General features: G+C 44.0%; 1 protein-coding gene across 9 annotated transcripts in view; it reads left to right on the plus strand.

The window, feature by feature from the left end:
• The window catches only part of SLC24A2 (solute carrier family 24 member 2), a 1,614,118-nt gene that overhangs the window by 460,100 nt on the left and 1,132,871 nt on the right, over nucleotides 1-21,147 (plus strand). For all 9 annotated transcript variants that reach the window (XM_069630764.1, XM_069630770.1, XM_069630763.1 and 6 more), the window contains exon 3: nucleotides 7,353-7,460. In XM_069630764.1, the coding sequence (XP_069486865.1) occupies nucleotides 7,353-7,460 (108 nt within the window). The remainder of the gene's footprint in view (nucleotides 1-7,352; nucleotides 7,461-21,147) is intronic.

The raw sequence follows: 21,147 nt of genomic DNA on the forward strand, positions 1-21,147 counted from the left end.
ATCAGTTCAATGAAGAAGGGATACCTGGTGAGCAAACAGATAGTGGCTCACACACTCTCAATGCATTTCAATTACACAAAAGATTTTATATTTTGACATACGTCAGCTATGACATCATCCTAAGTGGCTAACAGTAAAAACCTATTGGCTGGAGGGATTGCTTAGGGGAAATGTATGTATATAGTTGGTATGAATGTTAGTATCATAATTGGATGCCTTGTATCTGGTAGGCACACCTGGAACCACCTCTAACTACGTAAAATACAGATAATAACGTAATAGTAGCAGCAGATAGGCACTTGCAACAATGTATAGTCCACCATCACATAGACCCTCATGATTGGTTGGCACTCTCTTACCAACCTTGGGCATTCGGCTTGTTAGCAGCCCATGAACAACAAAACCCAGGTGCAAGGGAACAATGTCAGCCAACTGCCTTTCTTAGCTAATTAGCCTACCATCTCTCATCAGTTAGGCCCTAAACCAAGACTTTGTAGTTCACCTTGCTGAATGTAGGTACATTGCTATCTTTTGTCTGAAGCTTTATGAATAGACCTTGTCTTCTGGTCCTAGACCACATGTGAGGAGACCATGATTTTGTCAATTGTGCCTTTCAATTTAGTGCTATTAGATTTAATTATATTGGGTATATTACTCTTCTTGGCCTCTGAAGACGTGGCTGCTCCATCCTGCATGTGCTCTCTGCGTCTTTAATTGTATAACACTTGGCACTCACAATTATTCTCTCCTTTACTTAATCTAAAAAAAATATGTCCTATGTACATGGCTTATCCTTTTTGACTCCTTTTGAGCCATGTAGTTGCTTTTACTGCGACATCCTTGATTCTGAGCTGAACAACTATCCTTTGTTCCTGCACAAATTTGTAGTTCGTTGCCTATCAGCAATGCAGCCATGATTTCCCTTCTCAAGGCTTCTCACTTACTATTGTACAATGCTGACATCCATTTTCTCAACATGTCTGCTTTACTCGCGTTCTATTTTCTACTTTAGCAAGCTTCTATGTTGTCTCATCTACCTTGCGTTTCTGCGTATATACATCTATTATGTTTCTGGTCACTCATCTTCTCAGTGTACATGGTTTCTTAACGTTCGCATTTATATGTTCACTATGACGCTTCAGTCACATCTTCATTCTTTAGATATACATCGGTTTTAGTGCGTCCACGTATCTTCTCTCCTTAGTGGCGTCACTTTACATCTGTCGGACTGTACTTATAATTCTTCTATATCCAGTGGTGCTTGTAGGATTATGTCTCCTGCATCAGTTCGAGGATACATACGATTTGGTTGTCTGAGCGCATAACGTCTCTCATATCTTCGATATGGTATTGGGATAATACCAGGTGTCACAGTGTTTTCTTGTTGTGCTTCCAGTATGACGGAAGTGAGGGCGTGGGCTCTATAAATGACATGCGCGTCTGCTTCTCTACAGGAACGAGATGAGAGTCAATATATGCCTACATATCTAAAACATTCCTTTGAGTTTCACCTGCTTATTCATTCTAATATGTATTACAGGGCGATAACGTCACATGCTGTGATGTCATAAACCTGCTGACATCATTTCAGTGTGACGCATTGCATTGCCCTGAAATGTTTTGAACGCAATGTTAATATGGGTTGACGTGTCCAAAGTTAGCATCATATATGTGATGGTGTCATGTACTAATTGCGTGTTGCCTGACACTTTTCAAATGATCATTAATGTTATCAAAATATCAACATGCTATATGTCAAAAAAGGTGACCTAATATTATTTTCCTGACATAAACAGATCAAAATCCTAAAATCCATAGTTGTAGCACATATATTATAAATCAGTGTTTACTAGATGTATATAAAGCAATCAAATCTCTAATAGCATCAGTCCTCATCGATGACTGCATGATCTTCATAAGCAGTCGTCCTGGGTGGACTAGACTGCACCAGGAAGCCCTGCAACAACCCTTCCACACAGAACACCTTTACTGTAAACAATGATCGCTGGAACTACATAGATGTGCAGACCATCTGCAATGCCAACACGTTGACACTGAATGGGTTTGCCAGCTTCCCCAGAGCAGTACATGATAGCCAGTCTGCTCTGCCAGCACAACAGAAGGTAGGACCCTATGGCAGCATGCAGTTTATAGGTAAATACAACAATAACCGTGCATCACACATTGCAAAAAAATACACATCCATACAGAGTATCTGGCACATTTGAAAAAGAGAGAGGTTTAATTCCTTCCTGTTTTGAGATGTCAACACACACATACACTGCACAGTGTGCCATCGTATGGCATGCAAATGATGGCAACCTTTGCCATATCTAACAGGTGATGCCGGATACCCCTTACTTCACAACATGCTGACGCCCACCTGAAGCCCAATCACACAGAGGAAGTACAGCTCAGCACTTGTATGTGTACAGTTTTTCAGCACACATGTGATATTGAAATTCCGTTTTTGATGCTCAGGCAGCAGTGTTCGAGTCCTACTGTACACATCGTAAAACGTGTGCCAGCTGGTTTTGCACTGCTCCATCTTGCACAATATGGCAGTGTGATGTGGACTGAGCATCCAAACCAATGATGCCTGGTGCGATTTGCGCCCACACCCACAGCGCCTGTCTGCAAATGCAATTGGCCAGTTTGATGATTGAACAGCTGTAAGAAACCATCTGCTTATGCCACATTTCCGCTAGTGTACAGACAGCTGTGAACTGGCTGAACACCAGAACCATGTGCTTCAATGAGATTACGAGTCACCGCGTCTGAATGGTTTCCCAGACCGCGCGAGCGAGGCATGGGCCCACGATACCAGCCTGGCACCACCTCGCGTGTTTTGCAGTAGACCAGCGTTTATGCCACCAGCCACGCGCCACATGAACCTGATGTTACAAAAAATATAGGTTGCGTAGCATACGTCTGCATAGACACGCCACACCACTCTGGCCACATGTTCACATACTGGCACATACCTGCCATGCCAGGGCAACACATGCAATAAATTCCATCATGCACCCACGCATCCCGCTGCATAACTGGGCACACACATAGACAAATCAAGCATGTCAACTGCACTTAGCAATGTAGAGTTCATACAGTGCCATGTTTTGTGTTTCAGCTGAATGCACGATCCTGCATTGACATACAATGCATATCAGCGTCATTTCAATTCTCAGGTCACAGTGATGCATTGACAATGTGTGATACCATACCCCTCTTCTCTCCCACAGGTTCCCTTTTCATCTTGGCAATATGCACGGTGTATCTGCACTTTCACCACAGTGCGGCGCAAGACCAAACTCATACTGCCCATTGAGCATGTGGCCATCACTCAACTCTGTCCATGTGTGGCGCAGAACTTGAGTCACTCACAGGACTGCTCATTCAGAATCTAACCAACATGCCTTCTCTGCCCATACTGTGGCGCTGTGCATCGACATGCAGATATGTGGCACTGGCAGAGGATTTCAAATCACAAGCATTAGTGGCCATTGTATTTTCTTACGAGATTGGTGGTGCAAGGTTTGAGCCAAGAACCTCTGAGCATTGACGGATTGCATTCTGATAGAGGACTGCCCTTCCGCGATTATGCTGACATGTCTATTTAATAGGGTCCCTTTGTTGCGCTGTGAAAGAACATTAATACTGCTTCCAGCAGAACTGTGACTCAGTCATGACAATTCCACAGATTGTATCTAAGACCGGGGCTAACAAGTCCACCACAGAGAGTTCCAATCCCATTGGCCCTTTTAGTAATTGTTTGAAAAGATGTAAAGGAGTAAATAAATTAATTAACTTTTTTTGTCAAATGATTGAAATTACAATGATTGTGGAAAAACAGTCCCAGCAGTAATTCCTCCACTGTACAGCTTTGATTGTAGAGTAGGGTCACGTTTCTTCACCAAACCTCGCCAGGGTGCTCCAGCCCCACCCAGAGGCTCCTATCATTGGCCTAGCCTGACAGGAACTTATTGCTGGCCAACAAGGAGAGTGATCCGGAAAAAACCCTTATGGGGCCGGGAGCAAGGGACACTGAAAGGATCTGGTGTCTGAAAGTTGTGGGGCCACAGCTGGAGAAAATGTACACCACCGAGCCAAGAGTCAGAGCACTGGCACTCCCCACTGGTATGACACTGGGAGGAGCGATGGATTCCTCCTTGAGGTAACAGTCTCTTGGCTTCAATGGTTTAGATTTGATTTCTGGAAGTTGGCAAGACTGAACATTTCCCTGACTCACCCTTTTGTAGCAAGAAGGAGGATCCTTGTCCTGTTGACCGGTTTGTAACGGTTTATTGAGAAGCCACCATCAACACAGGCAGTTCTTTCCCTCGCCACTCAAGGTGAGACACAACAAACTGTTTAACAGATTCTTCTAATCAGCCCTACTTCAGACGCATATCATGCCCTTGGTTCCCTCCCCGTGAGCTGCCAACGAGCCAAGATCAGTGTACTTATTTAAATTAATAGTAATCAAAATTTGCACGAAAATGTCAAACACCACTTTATTCATGGCACAACACAATAAACTTCTCTCAACATAAATAAATCGCAAAAGTGAGATGAGCACAAATCACAATTCTTTACTTTCTTCAAATTTCACTTCAAGAAATAATCAGTGCTGGCCAGTGAACACATGCATAGATGTAGTGCTGCAAACATGTTGAATGTCCTGTGGGCTTAAAAGGCTAGCAATAGGATCGCACGATTGTTACAAATGCATAAAGCAATTATGCTTTCACCCACACTTTTGGTTAAAAATAAACACAAGCTGATTTAGCAGTTTGTTTTTCAGACCCGTCGGCACCCCTACTTTGGTCTGTGTTGGGGAAGTTGGACAGAAAAATTGGAATGATTTGGGGAATTATAGATTTCAGACCCCCATCCACCGAAAGGCCTGTGTTTGTGGAAAGTTTGACAAAAAGATTGGACTGATTTAAGAACAAAGACACCCGTCTTTGTTAAAGACGGGGTCAACAGGACAAAAGCATTACCCAAATAAATGATCGGCTATAGTTCTTCAGCGCACACTGGGAAGTGAGCTTTGTTAAGGTGTTATGCAAAGAAAAAACAGGACTGGATAAGCACCTACAGACTGGAATGGGTCCTGTTGGCAAGTATGCAGAGGGGTAAGGGATGAATGCCAGGAGCATAGCCTCCGCCACCACTGAAAGAATGAATGCCTGTGCAGAAGCCCCGCCTGCTGCCTGCGCCACCCTGGTTTATTTAGAGCCATTTGGAACCCAAAGGAGCCCCACCCAGTGCAGGAAAGCATTGCCTCTGCGCACGCAGCGCGCGCGCGCTCTCACAGGTAGCACGCATCTTCTTCCATTACAGCTGATGCAGACTCCGTGGGGACGCGCGTGCCTAGCAACAGCTGACGCTGCACTCGCCACCCTCGGTGGCCCTGTCCTGAGGGACGTGGGGGCAGGGAGCTGCACAGCCTGCATGGAAGGGACGCGGGCTGCCATGGCTCTCCAGGCCACCGTAGCGCTAAAGCAATCCGCCTGCCTCAGGCAGCTTCCAAATTCCAAAGAAAACGGGGAGGACTAATAATGTCTGATGCCCGAAAGGTCCGCGTGCTTTCTGGTGGATATAACCGACATGAGCTGTCACACAGTAGAATCGGGGATTACAATATAAATAAACAGAAGAACCAGGAGGAAAAAACGAGCCTTTAATGTCGTTCATCACTTCCGTGTTGTGGAGTAAATACATGTAGAAAAGTGGATTTTTATCTTCATCCTGTTTTTAAAAAAAAACGTGGACCTATTGTTGTTTAAATATGTTTGATACTTTGCCTTCGCGTTTACTAACCCCACAAGGATACTATATTATAATGCTGATGTTGTCTGTATTTAGTTGCTGATGAATTCTATATTAGACTGATTCCATTTCACAATCCCAATCCTGAGTAACTATGCACAAACATCCATTGCTCAAAAGATGAAGTCATCAGTCATACGAAATTGCTTTTATGTGTTCTCTAACTAATGCAGCCTCCTTGCCATATGCGTCTTCTGATTATAAAAATAACCTCCTGCAGCCACGCCCCCCCCCTTCTCCTGCTTCACTTATTATGTAATCTTTTGCTCTCTTCCTTTCCCCTCAAGCAGGCCGTGGACTGGTGAGCCCGCCCTCCCCCAACCCCCCCCCCCCCCCTAACAGGGGCACATATGCCACTACCCGGCCGTGAAAAGCTCGGTGTAGTAAGTCCAGTATGGCGGTGACACAGCACAGCATGTATTTTTTATTTATTTATGTGGGGTTTTGTAATCCGCTAGTAGTATATAGAATACTTCCAGTGCGAAGATGAACGTGGGTGGATGGGTGTGGAGATTTCACCGTACATGTTAGCAAACCTAGGAGAACGCGCATGCGAGACTTTGCACATGCTGTGCAGGGCCGCACAGCGAGGTTCCCAGGCATAGGTACTCTTTCACACAGCGCAGGCCCGCTAAGTGCCTCTATAACTATCGAACGATGACGTGGTGCTGTAAACAATGGCGAGCCGGGTGCCTTTAGCACTGTTACAACCATGACACCGGCTGCTGTTTTGTAACTCGTAACAGCGCCGTGATACCTTCGGGTCTTCGGTGCTCTAACACGTTGCAAATAAATAAATAAATAAATAAATAAATAAATAGCCAGCGTTCAATCGGGCAGTGCTCACGGCAATGCTCCAAGGGCATGCTCCCCCTTTTTTCTTTTTTTTCTGACCTGTTTTTATCTGTTGTTGCCATCTTATAATGTCATTTCAGCCCGGGAAGGACTGCAGCAGGTGTTATGGGCCCTCGGCTTCGCCTCAGGCTCAGACCATAAATGGGGGCCGATAACCCCTGTTAGAGCAGTTGACCCCCAGGCTATAATGCCTCGTTATCAATGTCACTGGAGATGAACATGGGGCGGGTCTCTCCCTATATATTAAGCCAGGATCACGCCTCTCGTGATAATATTCTGCCATACTGTGCCGTCCAGCCTATAGCGGAAGCTAGCACATCCCAGGGCTGCAAACACACAATGTAAAACATAATTGTTCACATTTATGAAATGTGTTAACCAGAGTTGCTTTCGCAGTGAATGCTGGCGAGAGTCGCTCTGCTGAATAGGAAAGGTGGGGCGAGTTCATTCCCCATGAGGAATATTCTAATAAGTAGAGCGCCCACATGAATTAGTACAATCCAGCCAGGTTTCCATGGTCTACAGACTCATCTTAATGTTACCGCTCTTTGGCTGCCCATGCTCCTGTTATCGATACAGCTTTTTTTTGTTCTCTTTCAGACTCTGGGAAGAATTTTGAATTGTATTTTTAATCGCCATTTTGCCTTTGTTTTGTTCTACAGGAGCATCGAGAACATCCAAATATTTTGGTTCTCCGTGGAGAAAATGGAGGACACAGAACCATTCCACAGCACGAGGGGGTGGAGATGGAGACAGCAGAGTTAAAGGAGGTAGGGTGAGGCATGGTCTTTCCTGTTCCAGCGACGGCTCTTTAACGATGTTATTAGAAGTTCACCTTTTGTCACAGATGCCATGCTTTTCATTATTTATTTAGTTACTGCCCAGCATTTCGGAGCTGGAGTGCCCTCATTGGTGGGAACAGACTGATATGCAAATACATATTTTTTCTCTGTGTAGAGAGCTACTGCATGGTGGTAGACCCTCCTGAGTGTGAAACATCCCTTAGAACTAGTTATTTGTGCCATGTCCGTAAAGGGGATCCATCTTTTTTGTACATTTTGTAAAACGTGGGGTTTAAGTATATGTTACTAACAACAATCCGGACGTGGACCCCTTGCTCACTGTGCTTCGAGGGACTCCCCTTCACCTCACTGAGGAAGCCCGGCAAGGCTGAAACACGTGTCTGGGGTTGCTTACGGTACTCCTATTCAGAGGAGAATTGCCTTCCATCTTAGTGATGGACTGCCATTGTTGGTGCAACCAACCCCTTCTGAGTCGGGAACACATTATTTTGCCCATGTTCGTTCGCAGGCGAGGGACCCCCACATTTTTGTAAATTATTCAATTTGCTGTTTACATGGTGGTCTTACTTCAACCCACTCTAGGAGATCCCAGGGGCTTTTATCCTGCAGCAACACAGGTTACCGTGGGTCAACAAACTCATCTACACTTGACACCTGTTTGGACTGCTAACATAGAACAGAGTGACTACTAATTTTCCGCATACAATATTTATTTTCAAAGGTAATCAATCCGACATTTTAACAGGGCAATGTCACACTGAGGTCGAGCAGCAACAGAACATTAGATAAAAACCATGTACAACATAAAAAACATCTTCATGAATACACACTTGTAAAGACCTGATCATAAAGTGCAGCGTGTTTCTCAGTTCACGTTTTAAATACTGACAATTAATACCTTCTCACCCTAACTTTGTGAAATTGGAAAATTGTTATAGACCATGATATAGATCCAACCACCTATTGTTTACCCAACATGTTTCATTCTAACATCATTGAGAACACTCCACAGAACTTCTTCAGGGGCTCCTGCTCCTTCTGAACACTCAACAAGTTCTACATAACAGTGTGTGCATTGTGTGGTCTACTATGCTCCTGCGAGCCGTACAATCTGCAGTCACAATCTTTTTCTAGTGGTCGGGGCCGTGTTACCCTCTTCTTCCTGTACGTTTACTAAGACAGATTCTTGTTATAAAGTTCTTGTCTTGTTTATCAGGATCTCTTGTTGATCCTTACAACCGTAGGACAGTACCATTTACTGTTCGACGTCTAACCCTTTGCATTGCACGTCTGTTCTGACTCCTCTGCGAGATGCGCAACACACCCTCTTTTCGTGCTTGCATCTTGCTGGTACAGTGTTTTAGACAGTACATGCTGCTTCAGAACCTTCTAGTCGCTTACACTTTGTTTCCAATCTCGGCATGAGCACAGATGATTCTAATCGTCTCTCCCCCTCTCTGGGTTCTGAATCTCGGGATACAATATACCGTGGCCAGATTCATGTAGACTCTGGGGACTCATCCACGGTTGTAACCATCTTACCACATAAGCCTCGAGGTGCCCTGAGAAGCAGAAATAAGAGTCCAGCATGACACAAACAAGGCACTACAGGGTTCAGACAGGCGTCAATGGCTATTAAAGCATATTTGGGTGTCAGTACAGGGAGGTTGGTGACTGATATTCTTAGTAAAAAGAGACACAATTAAACACTGCATTAAAAAAGCTCTAGTAAAAAAACATGTCTAACTAATAATCTTTAGCCTGTCCAATCTTAGCTTTTTTTGTGGAATGTCTGCTGTTTTGGAACTATCCTCAATGCTTTCAATTTGAACAGAACTTTTTAAGATCAACATAAACTGCGTTTCCAAGAAACTATGGCTCTAGAACACTTTGTGCTTAACGGCTTTGAAACATATTCGAACGTGGCATCTAGGGGTCCCTCTGGTCGTCCTTTGGGGGGGCTTGGTTGTTGCCATTGACTTAAACCTAAAGGCACACCCCAACGATATGTGCTCCACTAATGAGGGTCTTCAACCAGTGGGTTTAACTTTGGAAAGTCTGTCAATGGAATTGCTTATTATAAATTTATATTGGAATACTGCCAAGATGACTTATAGCTCCTGTCATTTAGCTATTGATGTGATAATCAGTGACTGGTTGGAACATGGCCATTCTAACAACATCATTATTGGGGGGGACGTCAACGCAGAATGCGCAGAGGGGGCTACGGTCCATGGTCATTCTTAAGACTTGGCTCGGGACCACGATCATCTGTGACTTTTACATGCATAGGTGAGATCTGGGCCTCTGTTTACCAAAGGGGGAGATGGACGCCCAAACGTTTAGTTGGCGACGTGGTGCTCATTCCTCCTGGATCGACCATGTTTGCATATCACTGGATATTACACTGTTTTGTACCCTGTTGACTCTGATGAACATTGGCTTAAGTGACCACTAAATACTGTCTTTTTCCATTAATTGTCCGGTTGCCCTACATGACTTGCATCTTGCTCTGGTTTTGGTTTCTGTTTACAGAGGGGTTTAAGCATTAAATGGAATGCAGCTTTATGCAGGAAATGTATGGCTGAGATCAAACTATTGGTTGAGGGAGGTAGTGTTTGCAGTGATATTTTCTAAGTTGCATGCTTTAAAGCACCTATTTTGTCATGTTTAAAGGAGATGACAGTGATTGGTCGGGCTCAAAAAGCTTTCTCATTTGTATGACTGCAGGATAGATCATGCAAAGAAATTGTAAAAGGAGGCAGCTCAGGGAATCGCTGCATGATCACACCCTCACCAGAGAAGCTTTTGAGATGGAGAAGATGAAAATCATTAAAGTATATAAAAACTACACCAAATCATTTAAAATCCAATTGCATAATAGAGATAATCGATATATGCTTGAGACTATACAATGTCCAGAGTCTGCTAAATTCTGGACCTTAACAAATAGAACTGTTGGCTGTGATATGCCATCGTTAACATGCCCGATACAAGAACTGTCCTGGGTTGAATGCTACTCTGCCTTGTTTGACAAACCCGTAAATAATCCAACTGTCTGCTTTCAGGATGGTTATTACACAGATAGTGGGGATACGCTTTGGATGCAGGAAGATGTTTTGTGGGTAATATTGAAATACAAGCCATCTAGGGCTCTTGGCCTGGACAGTCTTTTTCCAGCTATCATCAAAGCCGATCCATTCCTTTGGGCTGGGATCCCAGTGGCCATGTTTAAATAGATATTGATAACTTGTCGTTTCCCCCCATTTTGGTTGGAGTCAATCATCATTGCAATTTACAAGAAAGAGGATGTCACCAATCCATCCAGCTATATGCTCATAGCCCTCCTAGATGCTACCTGTAAGATCTTTGCGTCCTTAATAAATGGTTAGCTCTTCTTGGAATTCTTTCAAAGTATCAGGTTGGCTTTAGACCTTGCTTGGGTACTTCCCTGAATGGAACTATCTTATTACACATCCTGACTGAAGTTACAAAGGGTAATATGGGAACATCTTCTATGGCATCAATGGACATAAGTAGTCCATCGCAAAACTTTGTGGATCAAACTACTGGTGAAGGGAATCCCTTCCCCCTTGGATAACATCCTTTTTGCCTGCATAGTGGTACTACAATAAATATCAGGCCTACCAATAAGGGATTGATGTCAAGCTCTATCGCTACTTGTATCGGCTTGAAGCAGGGCTGTGTCTTGGCCCCAACCGTCTTCAATGTATACATCGCTGACATTGACAGCTTGTGGTCACAGGACATCACTTGTGCCATCAAATTAGGCCATTTTAAACTAAATTGGTTGGCCTTTGCAGACAATATGATACTTTTTTGATAAGACACCCATTGGCCTCCAAAGGAAACAGAACCTGTCTTCAGATTATGCCATCAGAAATCACCTTTTAGTGAGTGGCGTGACATTGGAAATTATGATCTATACCACTCATACCAGACCTAAAACCATGGTCTGGACAGTTGGTGATCAATCGTTGGGAAGGGTTTCGTCCATTAAGTGTCCGGGGTTCAACTTGTCAAATACATGTTGATAGCTGCCTTAAAGGAGGGCCTTAGAGCAAAGTCAAAATTGCTAATAGCCCTTCTCCCTCTACACCGGTACTACTTGGCCAGAGTGGAACCAGTGATCTTTTGTGGCTTGGATATCATCTTGCTGGAAATAGCGCTGTATCTAAATAGTCTTCAAGGTAATATCTGGAAGGTAAACTCAAAAATGTTTTTGTCAATCCCAAACACGGTGATACACCACAGATTCGGTTTGACCTCTTTACAGGATAAGGTTTTATGGAGGGAGACAATTATCCACCTACCCTACAATGATTATTCCACCACCAATTTCTTTGTATGTTAACTTGGGAGAGATAGAACATGTGCAGTCTGTACACTCCCTTAACTGTTCTAGAGAGTGTATGTCTGGTCTTCTTCTTAACATTCAGTCACAACAGGAGGAATTTATCTCCAATCCAACCAAAATTAAACATAAACTCTATGCAATTGATTGGTGTGAAACGGTAGACCTACTAAATTCATATAGAACTTACACAGAATATACCCAGTATGGTAGAAGAAGAGTGGTTCTACCTACATACTTTCTTCATTTTCCAAGCACCAAAACAAGAAATGTGTATTTGCGTTTAAGCTAAATCAATTGTCAACTGCTAAGTGTATTGGTATGTGGAGCTCTTGAGCAGGTCAGTCTCGCTGTTGCAGACTGTCAAAAATGATGGTGAACTAAAAACTCTTAAGCATCTTACCATCTATTGATCGGCATATATGTATGTGTATGTATATGTATCTTTTAGGCAGACGGGTGAATTTCTATGGTCCCGACTTATGCAGGGAAAGAGTATTTAATTAATTTGAACTCTTTGTAGATTCCTGACTGAAGTGTTGTCCTTTTAAATGTGTAAACTGAACCTTTTGATTGTATGAATTTTATTTTAAGTAATATTGGACTGATTGTTTATCTACAGCTTCTTTTGATGTATTTCATGATTCTATTTTGGACATCTTATACGTTAATTATTATATATTTGTTTCCTTTTATATATATTCGTGAAAGGTTTGCTTATTTTATAAACCATATCACAATTAAAAAAAAAAGAATGAGAAGGGTCAGAGATATAATATTTGAACCATGGAACCATATGATGAATCTACTAAAAGCATGCCATGACAAAAAAGTGTACACATTTACACATTTGTAAGTTTACAAATTTGGGGAGTGCAGTAGTGCAAGAGTAGAGTAGCTTCTCCGATCCCTGTGATATTTTATTTGGAGTCCCACAAGGGGCCAGCCTGTCCCCAATGCTGTTTAACATATACATGCGCACTCTGTGCAGCTTACTGGTGAAGGAGGGGGTGTCGTTTACAAATTACGCAGACGACACCCAACTCATATTGGAACTGGATGGCAGCCATCATGACGCAGACAGTGAAGTAATAGCCAGGGTCTATAAGATAATTCATGCTTGGATGCAGACAAATTGGAATGCGTCTGAACGACTCCAAAACTGAGCTTATGCTGTTTGGATCTAATCGTCAGCTTGCCAACTTGGGGGCAGAGTATAAGTCATTTAAAATCAAGAACGCCACTATCCAGGTAGTCCAGAAAGTGAAGACTCTGGGAATGATGGTTAACGCAGTGGTAGACTCTCATGCTCAGACTAGCTATCTACAAAAAAACACGCATACAAAAAACCTGCATATTACTTAAGGCTCATGAAAGCCATTAAGCCTTACCTTAATGAGGGCAACATGGCTACCATAGCCAGAGCCATTATATTATCAAGACTTGACTATGGTAATGCCCTGATGCTAGGGGCTTCCTCTAGGGATGTCTCTAGTTGTCAGGTGATTCAGAATAACGCGGTTAGGCTGGTCAAAAATTTGAGGAAAAGAGACCATGTCACTAAAGATAGAATGGCGTTACACTGGCTAAGAGTAGAGGATCGTATAAAATTTAAAGCTCTCTGCCTGGTTCATAAATGCCTTTATGGCTCTGCTCCAGAGTATTTAAAAAAGAGGTTAGTGCTTCACACCCCCAGTAGAAGTCTTCGCTCCGGGGGTAAATGCCTGTTAATCGTTCCCAAATTCAAGCTGAAATCGGGGTTGGGCAGCTCCTTTTTGGTTCAGGCGCCCAGCTTGTGGAATAGTGTTCCGGAAACACTCAGGTCTGAAACAAACCTTCTTGCTTTCAGGAAGGGTTTGAAAACATATCTCTTCAGATGATGAACCGGGATAAGTTGGATCAGGGACATCTTCAGGGTTCAGCTTTGGATTGGCCTCTTTCTGTGTTCTATGTGTGTCTCTGTTCGCTTAAAGCGCCCTGATGCCCTTGGGCTACCGGCGCTATATAAAAATGAAATGAAATGAAATGAAACTCTGTCAAGGTGGGAACAGGTACACATCATACTACTACTTCTGCTACTACTACTACTACTAATATCTAGTTTTTCATACAACGCTTCTAAGCGCTGTCATAATTGCTGTTGTTATAGCCCATTTTACATGGGACTCAATTAGGTCTTGGAAGAATAAAGGGCTGAGTGGTCCTTGCCAGGATTTGTATCTGTGATGTCACACTGCATGAGGATATCAGTGGCACACAGTGACCCCACTGAACTGTCTTAACTGGACAGGTAAGGGAGCATAAGAGAAACACCCAAGTAGGCTAAAAGGATGCAGTCTCTTGGACAGCCTCAATCCCACTGCTAGCAATGCTACTTGGAAACGGGCAGGCAGGAGAATCATCGGGGGAGGGCCCCGTGTTTCTCTGACCTGTTTTACCCACACCATTCTCCATGAATGGGGGAAGTCGGGGAGACGGGGCAGTTGCTAGGTCTGGAAAAGACCCGGGGCTAAGCTGATGTCGGAACTGTTGGGACTGGGGGCTAGCTAGTCTTTTGGCTGTAGCTCCTGAGATTCTATCCGGGGCTACAACCAAAAGATCAGGGGCTATAGCCCCCTTAGCCCCCCCCCTAGCAACGCCCCTGCGGGGATGTAAAAACATACAGATTTAACACAGAGTACGTAGGTAAATAGCAAAGGTGATAGTGGTCGTTGGGATGAATGTATAGTTTTAATTGTGTTGTCCAGAAGAAAATGTCATCAAAATAAGGGACGGGAGCTTCCCTTATTGGCCAACAGAACATTTATGGAAGTTGTTTCGAGTTTGGTGGAGGTATCATGTTAAGCCATGTTGTGTATCCGTGATGGCATTAAGATGTGCTCAAGAGTTCCTGGGAGTGTGGGGGCTATTAAACAGATAATAATACTGGATTCCCTCCTGGGGATATCTGTAGGGCATTACTGTAATGCTATGGTTGCTGAGTGAGGTGTGTAAGGAACTCATGGTGGCAACAGTAAAGACAGACACAAGTGATCACAGTTCAAGAGTGTTTATTGAACAATGAATGCAAGGTGGAAAAACACCTAACCTAAACCTAAATCTTAGATGGGAGGAAGCGCTGACCACCAAAAGAAAAATAAGGCAGTCATAGTGGCGTTGTGTCAAATAAAAAGGGCTTATACTAAAAAAAAAAACTATTACCAAATCCTTACAACTAATCACATAAAGAGTGTGAGATAGGGTTTCAATAAAGAAAGACATGTTCACAAATAATAAGTGAGGATGTAAGTGCCCGGGGGTCTCGCTTCCCCACGTTTAGAGCACGGGACAAGGTGGCACTTTGGAGCACAGCACACGCTCAAGCCTTCCCAGCACGAGCTAACAGTTCCGTACAAGCTATCAGGTTCTTTGATGGTCAAGCTTCGTTGTAATGAAAAAGTCTTTGCCTTCAAGGTCTGATGCTCTCAACAAACAAACATAAAATGATGTTCTACGAACACTTTGGGTGACGACTTCACCCCTGTGTCCCCCTCTTCTGGGCACAGACCCCTCAGAAGTCGTATTCAACAAATTAACAAGACAGTTCCTTTCGATAATAGTAACATTGGGTCATAAATTTCCACCCCTGGATCTCCCTCGGCTGGACTCGGACCCCAGATGACAAGGGCGACACTTCCCTTCCCTTTGTTTTGCAATGCTTCTGGCTTTCACAAATCTTAATGTCTTTTTAAACCATTCTTCAGGCTTCGCACCTGGGCTCTCCCTCTTCCGGGCGTAGACCTTTCACAAATCATATTCAACAGCTAAACTGAACAATTTCCTTTTTAATCAACCTTTGGGTGGTAACTTTCCACCCCTGGATCTCCCTCCTTCAGGCTCGGACTCCTTTCAGATGTCAGCCTCCCTCTTCCGGGTTCACTATGACTTTTCTTACTTTCACAAAAACAGTTCACTGTGGACAACGCTTGGCTGGGTTGACTTCTGTCAACACACTGTTCATAGGGACTTCAGGCTTAGCCCCTTTTTGTAAGCATCACTCCACCGGGTTCACTCTTGCCAACCTCTGTAAAACTGTTCATGCACTAATTTCACCATGCAGGATTAATTCCCCTTAGCTTCTCAATCATCTGTCGGTCAAAGACTTTCGACGGTACAGAGGATTTTGCAAGACCCCTCTATGACCACTTTTACCTCTTCTCGCCTCTTCCCTAGGGCTTCTATTTATGGTAGTCTTTCTACCCTCGGGTAATCGCCCAGAGTAATCCTGCTTGAGCACCTACATGGTGCCAGCTTACTCTGTTGCCGGTTTTCCCCCTCTTTAGCTTTTCAAAGATCAATTAAGCCGTTGGCTATTTATCGTTCAACACAGTTCGGTTTCTTATCAACTTTTTCCTTGACTTACCGGCTATGATGAACTGCTTGGCTTTCTTCTCCTTTGAGTCAAGGTTGGTACCACAGAGACCCGCGTCTCTCCTCGGCTTGGTTATCAGTGGAGGAGGGTCTCACTTACTGTGGACATCTGCTGCAACACACACTGGCTATTGTTTGCCGACCTATGTTTCCGTCTGCAGAGGTTTCACAGGCCTTGATTGGAAAGGGCAAGGTCACTCTTCTCCTTGTCACCCTCTCGGTATTCGCTGTCTTTCACCTCCTCTTGAACTGCTGTGCTGAGATAGCACTCATGTTGTGTGGTCTGCCTTGCTCATCCTGTGCTCAGGTGCTTCAGCATTTATCCCTGTGGGGAAGGGAAAGGGCCGTCAGGTGTGTGTGATTCTGTTCAATTGCTTAAATTTGCCGGACCCTGGTATTTTGACATGTCAGGTAAACGGCTGTGGTGTTAGTCCACTGCCTTTCGTGTTGTGCGAAAGTGTTTGTGTGGAAAGGGGGGGTAGTGTTTTGGAATATCCTACGTGGTAGGATGGGGAAAAGGAGTCAAAAGAAGGGGGATACCGCATCTCGCCTGTCGGTGTCTCACTCCCCAAAGACCCCCCATCCAGGTGATCCTCCCTCACTGATGCACCCCCAGGAACTGGATCCAATAGCGATGGCTGTGTCTCGGCCACCTAGATGATCCCTGGGGACTAGCCAGGGAGACACAGTTTCTCACAGGTGTCACAGCCAGAAATTGACTGTGTGCCGAATGAGTAATTGGGGTCACAAAAGAATAGTTTACCAGATGATCTCCCCCTGCCCCTCCCCGAGCCATACCAGACTGGTCTTGGGTCGAGAAGTGAAAACAAGTGTCTCCCTTGTTTGTACGTGATGAATTGGTAAATAAACTACTGGAATGCTGTATGACAGAATTAACTTTAACCTAAGGTTGTAACATAACACATGGTAGGCTCACTGGGTCAAAGGAAACATTCACATTGAAGGCAACACACTTGGAAAGAGGCCTGCAACCTTTGGCTCTCCAGATTTTCTGTACTACAACTCACATCAGCCCTAACCAGCATAGTCAATGGTGTAGGATTATGGGAGCTGTATTTCAAAACATCTGGAGAGCCAAAGGTTGCAGACCCCTGCACTAGCAGGACAGTTGTCCATTGCAAGGCTTGTATACACCGGATGTGTGGCACTAGTGTCACATGCTTTTAGGCCTTCCTGCACTGCCAAGGTGTATTCAAGTGATTCACAAGGGAAGAGGAGAGGATACACTCTTTTAGGTATTACATAGGCCCCGAGTGGGGATGTTCTGGAGACGGAAACACTGTGAGGAACAGCAGGCACTCTTAAATGAGGCTGGATTTTGAACAGTAGAGCTTCTGGGATTAAGACCATGGAATAGGCTGCCTGGAAGTTCTTGAGGCCTGCCAGGAGCTTTATGGAGATGGTTATGGCTCTGTGGGAGGTAGGGTTCATCTTGAGCTCAAGGTGGGCAATTTTGGGAGAACATCTGCATAATCTAGCCTTATATACCCTTCTGAATGTGGCGGTCACTTTGTCCTGTTGATAGACGGCTGAAGGGGAATCGTAAGGTGCAGAGGGTTGTAGTACCTGCCTTACCAGCTTACATTTGCAGGTCTAGATTGGGCGCTGTGTCCCCTTTTCATTTACTCTGTGTTGTAATGTGTGTTGCTTATGGGAGGTTGCCGGTCAAATTCCAGCTGCTTCATAGGCCTGGCAGGCCTTGTATGTGTCAGCATAGCTGTTACGCCAATCTGACACACATGAAATTAAAGGGCCATGCACAGTTGGCAAGAGTGAGAGCCTTGCTCTTGCAAATCCAGGTCTGTTTGCCTCAGTTGGATCTGGCCATCTCTTACATTCTACTTTTAGAAGAGCATTGGTTCGTGAAGAGAAGCTTTACAGTGCCCATGGCCTTACTGATGCCAATCCTTATGAGTTTTTGATCTTCCAAAAACAGCAAAATGGCCATGGAAACAATGGCCCCTCCACAGAGTAGTCACGTGCATGAGGCTGTCAGCAAGAGCAGTGGATTTTATACATTGGGGAATACTAAGAACCAGCTGTTCCTTCTAATCCTTCAGATTGGTGGGTAGTGGAAAATATACTGTCCAATAGAAGGCACACCATCAACACCAGACTGTGATCCCTGCTGATCCAAACCAGAAACATGTAATTGCTGATAAGTTGCTGCAGGGAACAGGTTTAAAACATAGAGGTTGAGGAACCTTTAAAGTCTTGGGTTAGTAAAGTGCATAGTAAAAATACCTGCTCATATTAGTAGTGAGATCTGCATGGACGGAGTGAGTAGAGGTGTGCATATCATATGTCTATATGCATACCCCCAAACCAGAATCAACCATGTCATTATGTACAGAGCATAAACGGTTAGCAGTTATGGGCACTGACACCTCCAAAGCAGTAGAATTGAAGAGTATTTCAGTCTGTCTTTTTGGATTTTCAAAAGAAGACAGTCAGGTTTGTGATTCATGCTGTACTTAAATGTTCCGTTTTTCGGAGAAGAAGTTCTGTCACATCATCACGTGTTTCATGCGATCCTGGTGCTTTTTCAGGAATGTATTATTTATTAGTGCTGTGACGAGATGTACTGCTCAGCTGTGTCACACCGGCCTCCATTGCTCAATTTTCTAATGATCACATCTCTTGTCAAATTCCTACTGGCCATGTGTGCTAAAGGTTGGGAGTTCTCAAGATTCCTTTGCTGCCATCAGTGGGCCATTTCTTAGCACAGCCTTTCTGTGTTGATGTAGAAGACGGTCATCGTTTTGCTTCTTGCGAGAAGCGGAATGGCCTGGAGCTGAATGGCCATATTCACTTTAGTGTTCCACATATAACTTGCAAATCCTAAAATAAATGTGACCATCTTGCTTCGGTTACTGTTGTACCTGGTACGTACATTTCAATATTATCCCTGGTACTCTCTCTGGTCATGACCCAGCAATGGGGCAGGCAAGCATCTCGGACAAGGTTCCTTGGTTAAAGATGTAGTGGTCCTGGAAATGTTATTTTCCACCGCCACTGACGAAAAGGTTTGGAAGAAATTTGAGTATCTGAATTTGTTTCTATTTATATTCAGTTGCACTCTTGGACATCCCTGTTCACCATTAATCTATGCCCCAGTCACTCAGCTATTGGCCCACAATGCAACATCATCGATCCATGATTTTGCGGACTTCAAAGTATTGCTCTTCATAGTAACTACATCTACTTTGCCTAGCAGGCTTATAATTACCCTATATTAGTACTCAGCGGGGGACCATCAGATTGTAACAATCGTTCTGATTGGCCCTCGCCAGGTCATTACCCACCCGAGACTTAACTGCTACAGCTCAGAGCGCTGCGTCCCTCAAAGATCCTTCCCTTTCTTCATGTGGCTACCATAGAAAGGGAGACAGGACTACTTGTAGTCCCTTTGCCCCTATCCATGGCAGACATTTTCTTAGTTTTCTTTTTTTACTATCTTTTTAATGGCCTCCATAGAAAGGGAGACGGGACTACATGTAGTCCCTTCACCCCGATTCATGGCGTGCATTGTTGTGCTTTTTATTGCTCGAATTGAGAAATGGTTTATATGCCGTTTCTCCACTCAAGTAAATATTCTATTAGTATCCCGGTACAATGTGCCGAGGTACTAATAGCAATATAACCCTTGGAGGGGGGCATTACTGCTCGAGTAATGCACCCCTGGGCGACATAAAAGCCCTTACTTCACTGAGGCTTGTAAATCTCAACCGTGGGCGTTATCTGACTGGTAATGCCCCCTTACTTGGGTTTTATTGCTTTACTATAAAACCCGATTTGATATGAGAGAGAATAACGGGCATTGCCAGCTGCACCATAACTGCATTTACAAACAATATTGTTATGCTTGCTTCCTTTATGCCTCATATACTTGCTGCAAGCAACTTTTTTGAGAGTCAGATTCAATTGTCCATTTCAAATCTCATGTTAGAGGACAAATTGTGTTACGTTTCGAACTATCTTTATCGAATCAAGGGAACGACCTCTCGACATCCAAGTAGACGGCCAGGATGTGCCGTCCATTGGCCTGGACAGGCTTGAGGGCCAAGGTCCACACTCATTTCCCAATGCCTTTCTGGCCGCTGTTCAGCTGTGTTTAGAGTGGACCCTGATGTCTGGTGAGGTGGAATACTTTCATGTTTGATATATCAAAAGTCTGTTAGCCTTTAGAATGGAATTGCAGTTATGATGGCCATTGTGCATAAAAACAAAATGCATGTCTGTGTCAAAAAATGACTAGAACAGTGTGAATTTATAGCGAATGGGTTTTTGCAGTATGTCTAAGAACCTGATTCACAGAGCCTTTTCCAGTGGGAAAATCCCATTGAAAAAACGCTCCCACGAATCAGGCCCTAAGTCTTTAGATCTCAAGGTGTACCATGAGAGGTGTGAAATGATCAATTATTCTTTGGTTTTAGGCTCAAAGCAGATTGTATTCTGGAACTTGCAGTCCCATATGTATACATTGTATGGGATTGCAAAATGCTAAAACTTAGAGCATGATTCTAGGGTGCAGATGTACAGAAGAAGTATGTGTGTGTGAAGTAGTTGGATGAGATGAGTGGCCAGTGCAGTGGTTTGGCTGCTTTACTTGCTCCCGATTTTGTCACTTTGTATTTATTTTCCATGCCGACTACTGTTGTGCTGCAGAAGTGAAAACATTTACCTACCTATGTGTCAATGGTATTTTATAGCACTACCATAGCTACCAGTTTGCCAGTATCCGGCCAGCAAATCCACTAGGTTACTGGCAAACTGTATTACCGTTACCGGCACTCAGTCCAGAGGAATGTCCACCGGATTCCAAGTCCCGGGTGACAATGGAACTCC

The sequence above is a fragment of the Ambystoma mexicanum genome, chromosome 6q (assembly GCF_040938575.1).
Source record: "Ambystoma mexicanum isolate Mex_15411 chromosome 6q, UKY_AmexF1_1, whole genome shotgun sequence".
NCBI lineage: Eukaryota > Metazoa > Chordata > Amphibia > Caudata > Ambystomatidae > Ambystoma > Ambystoma mexicanum.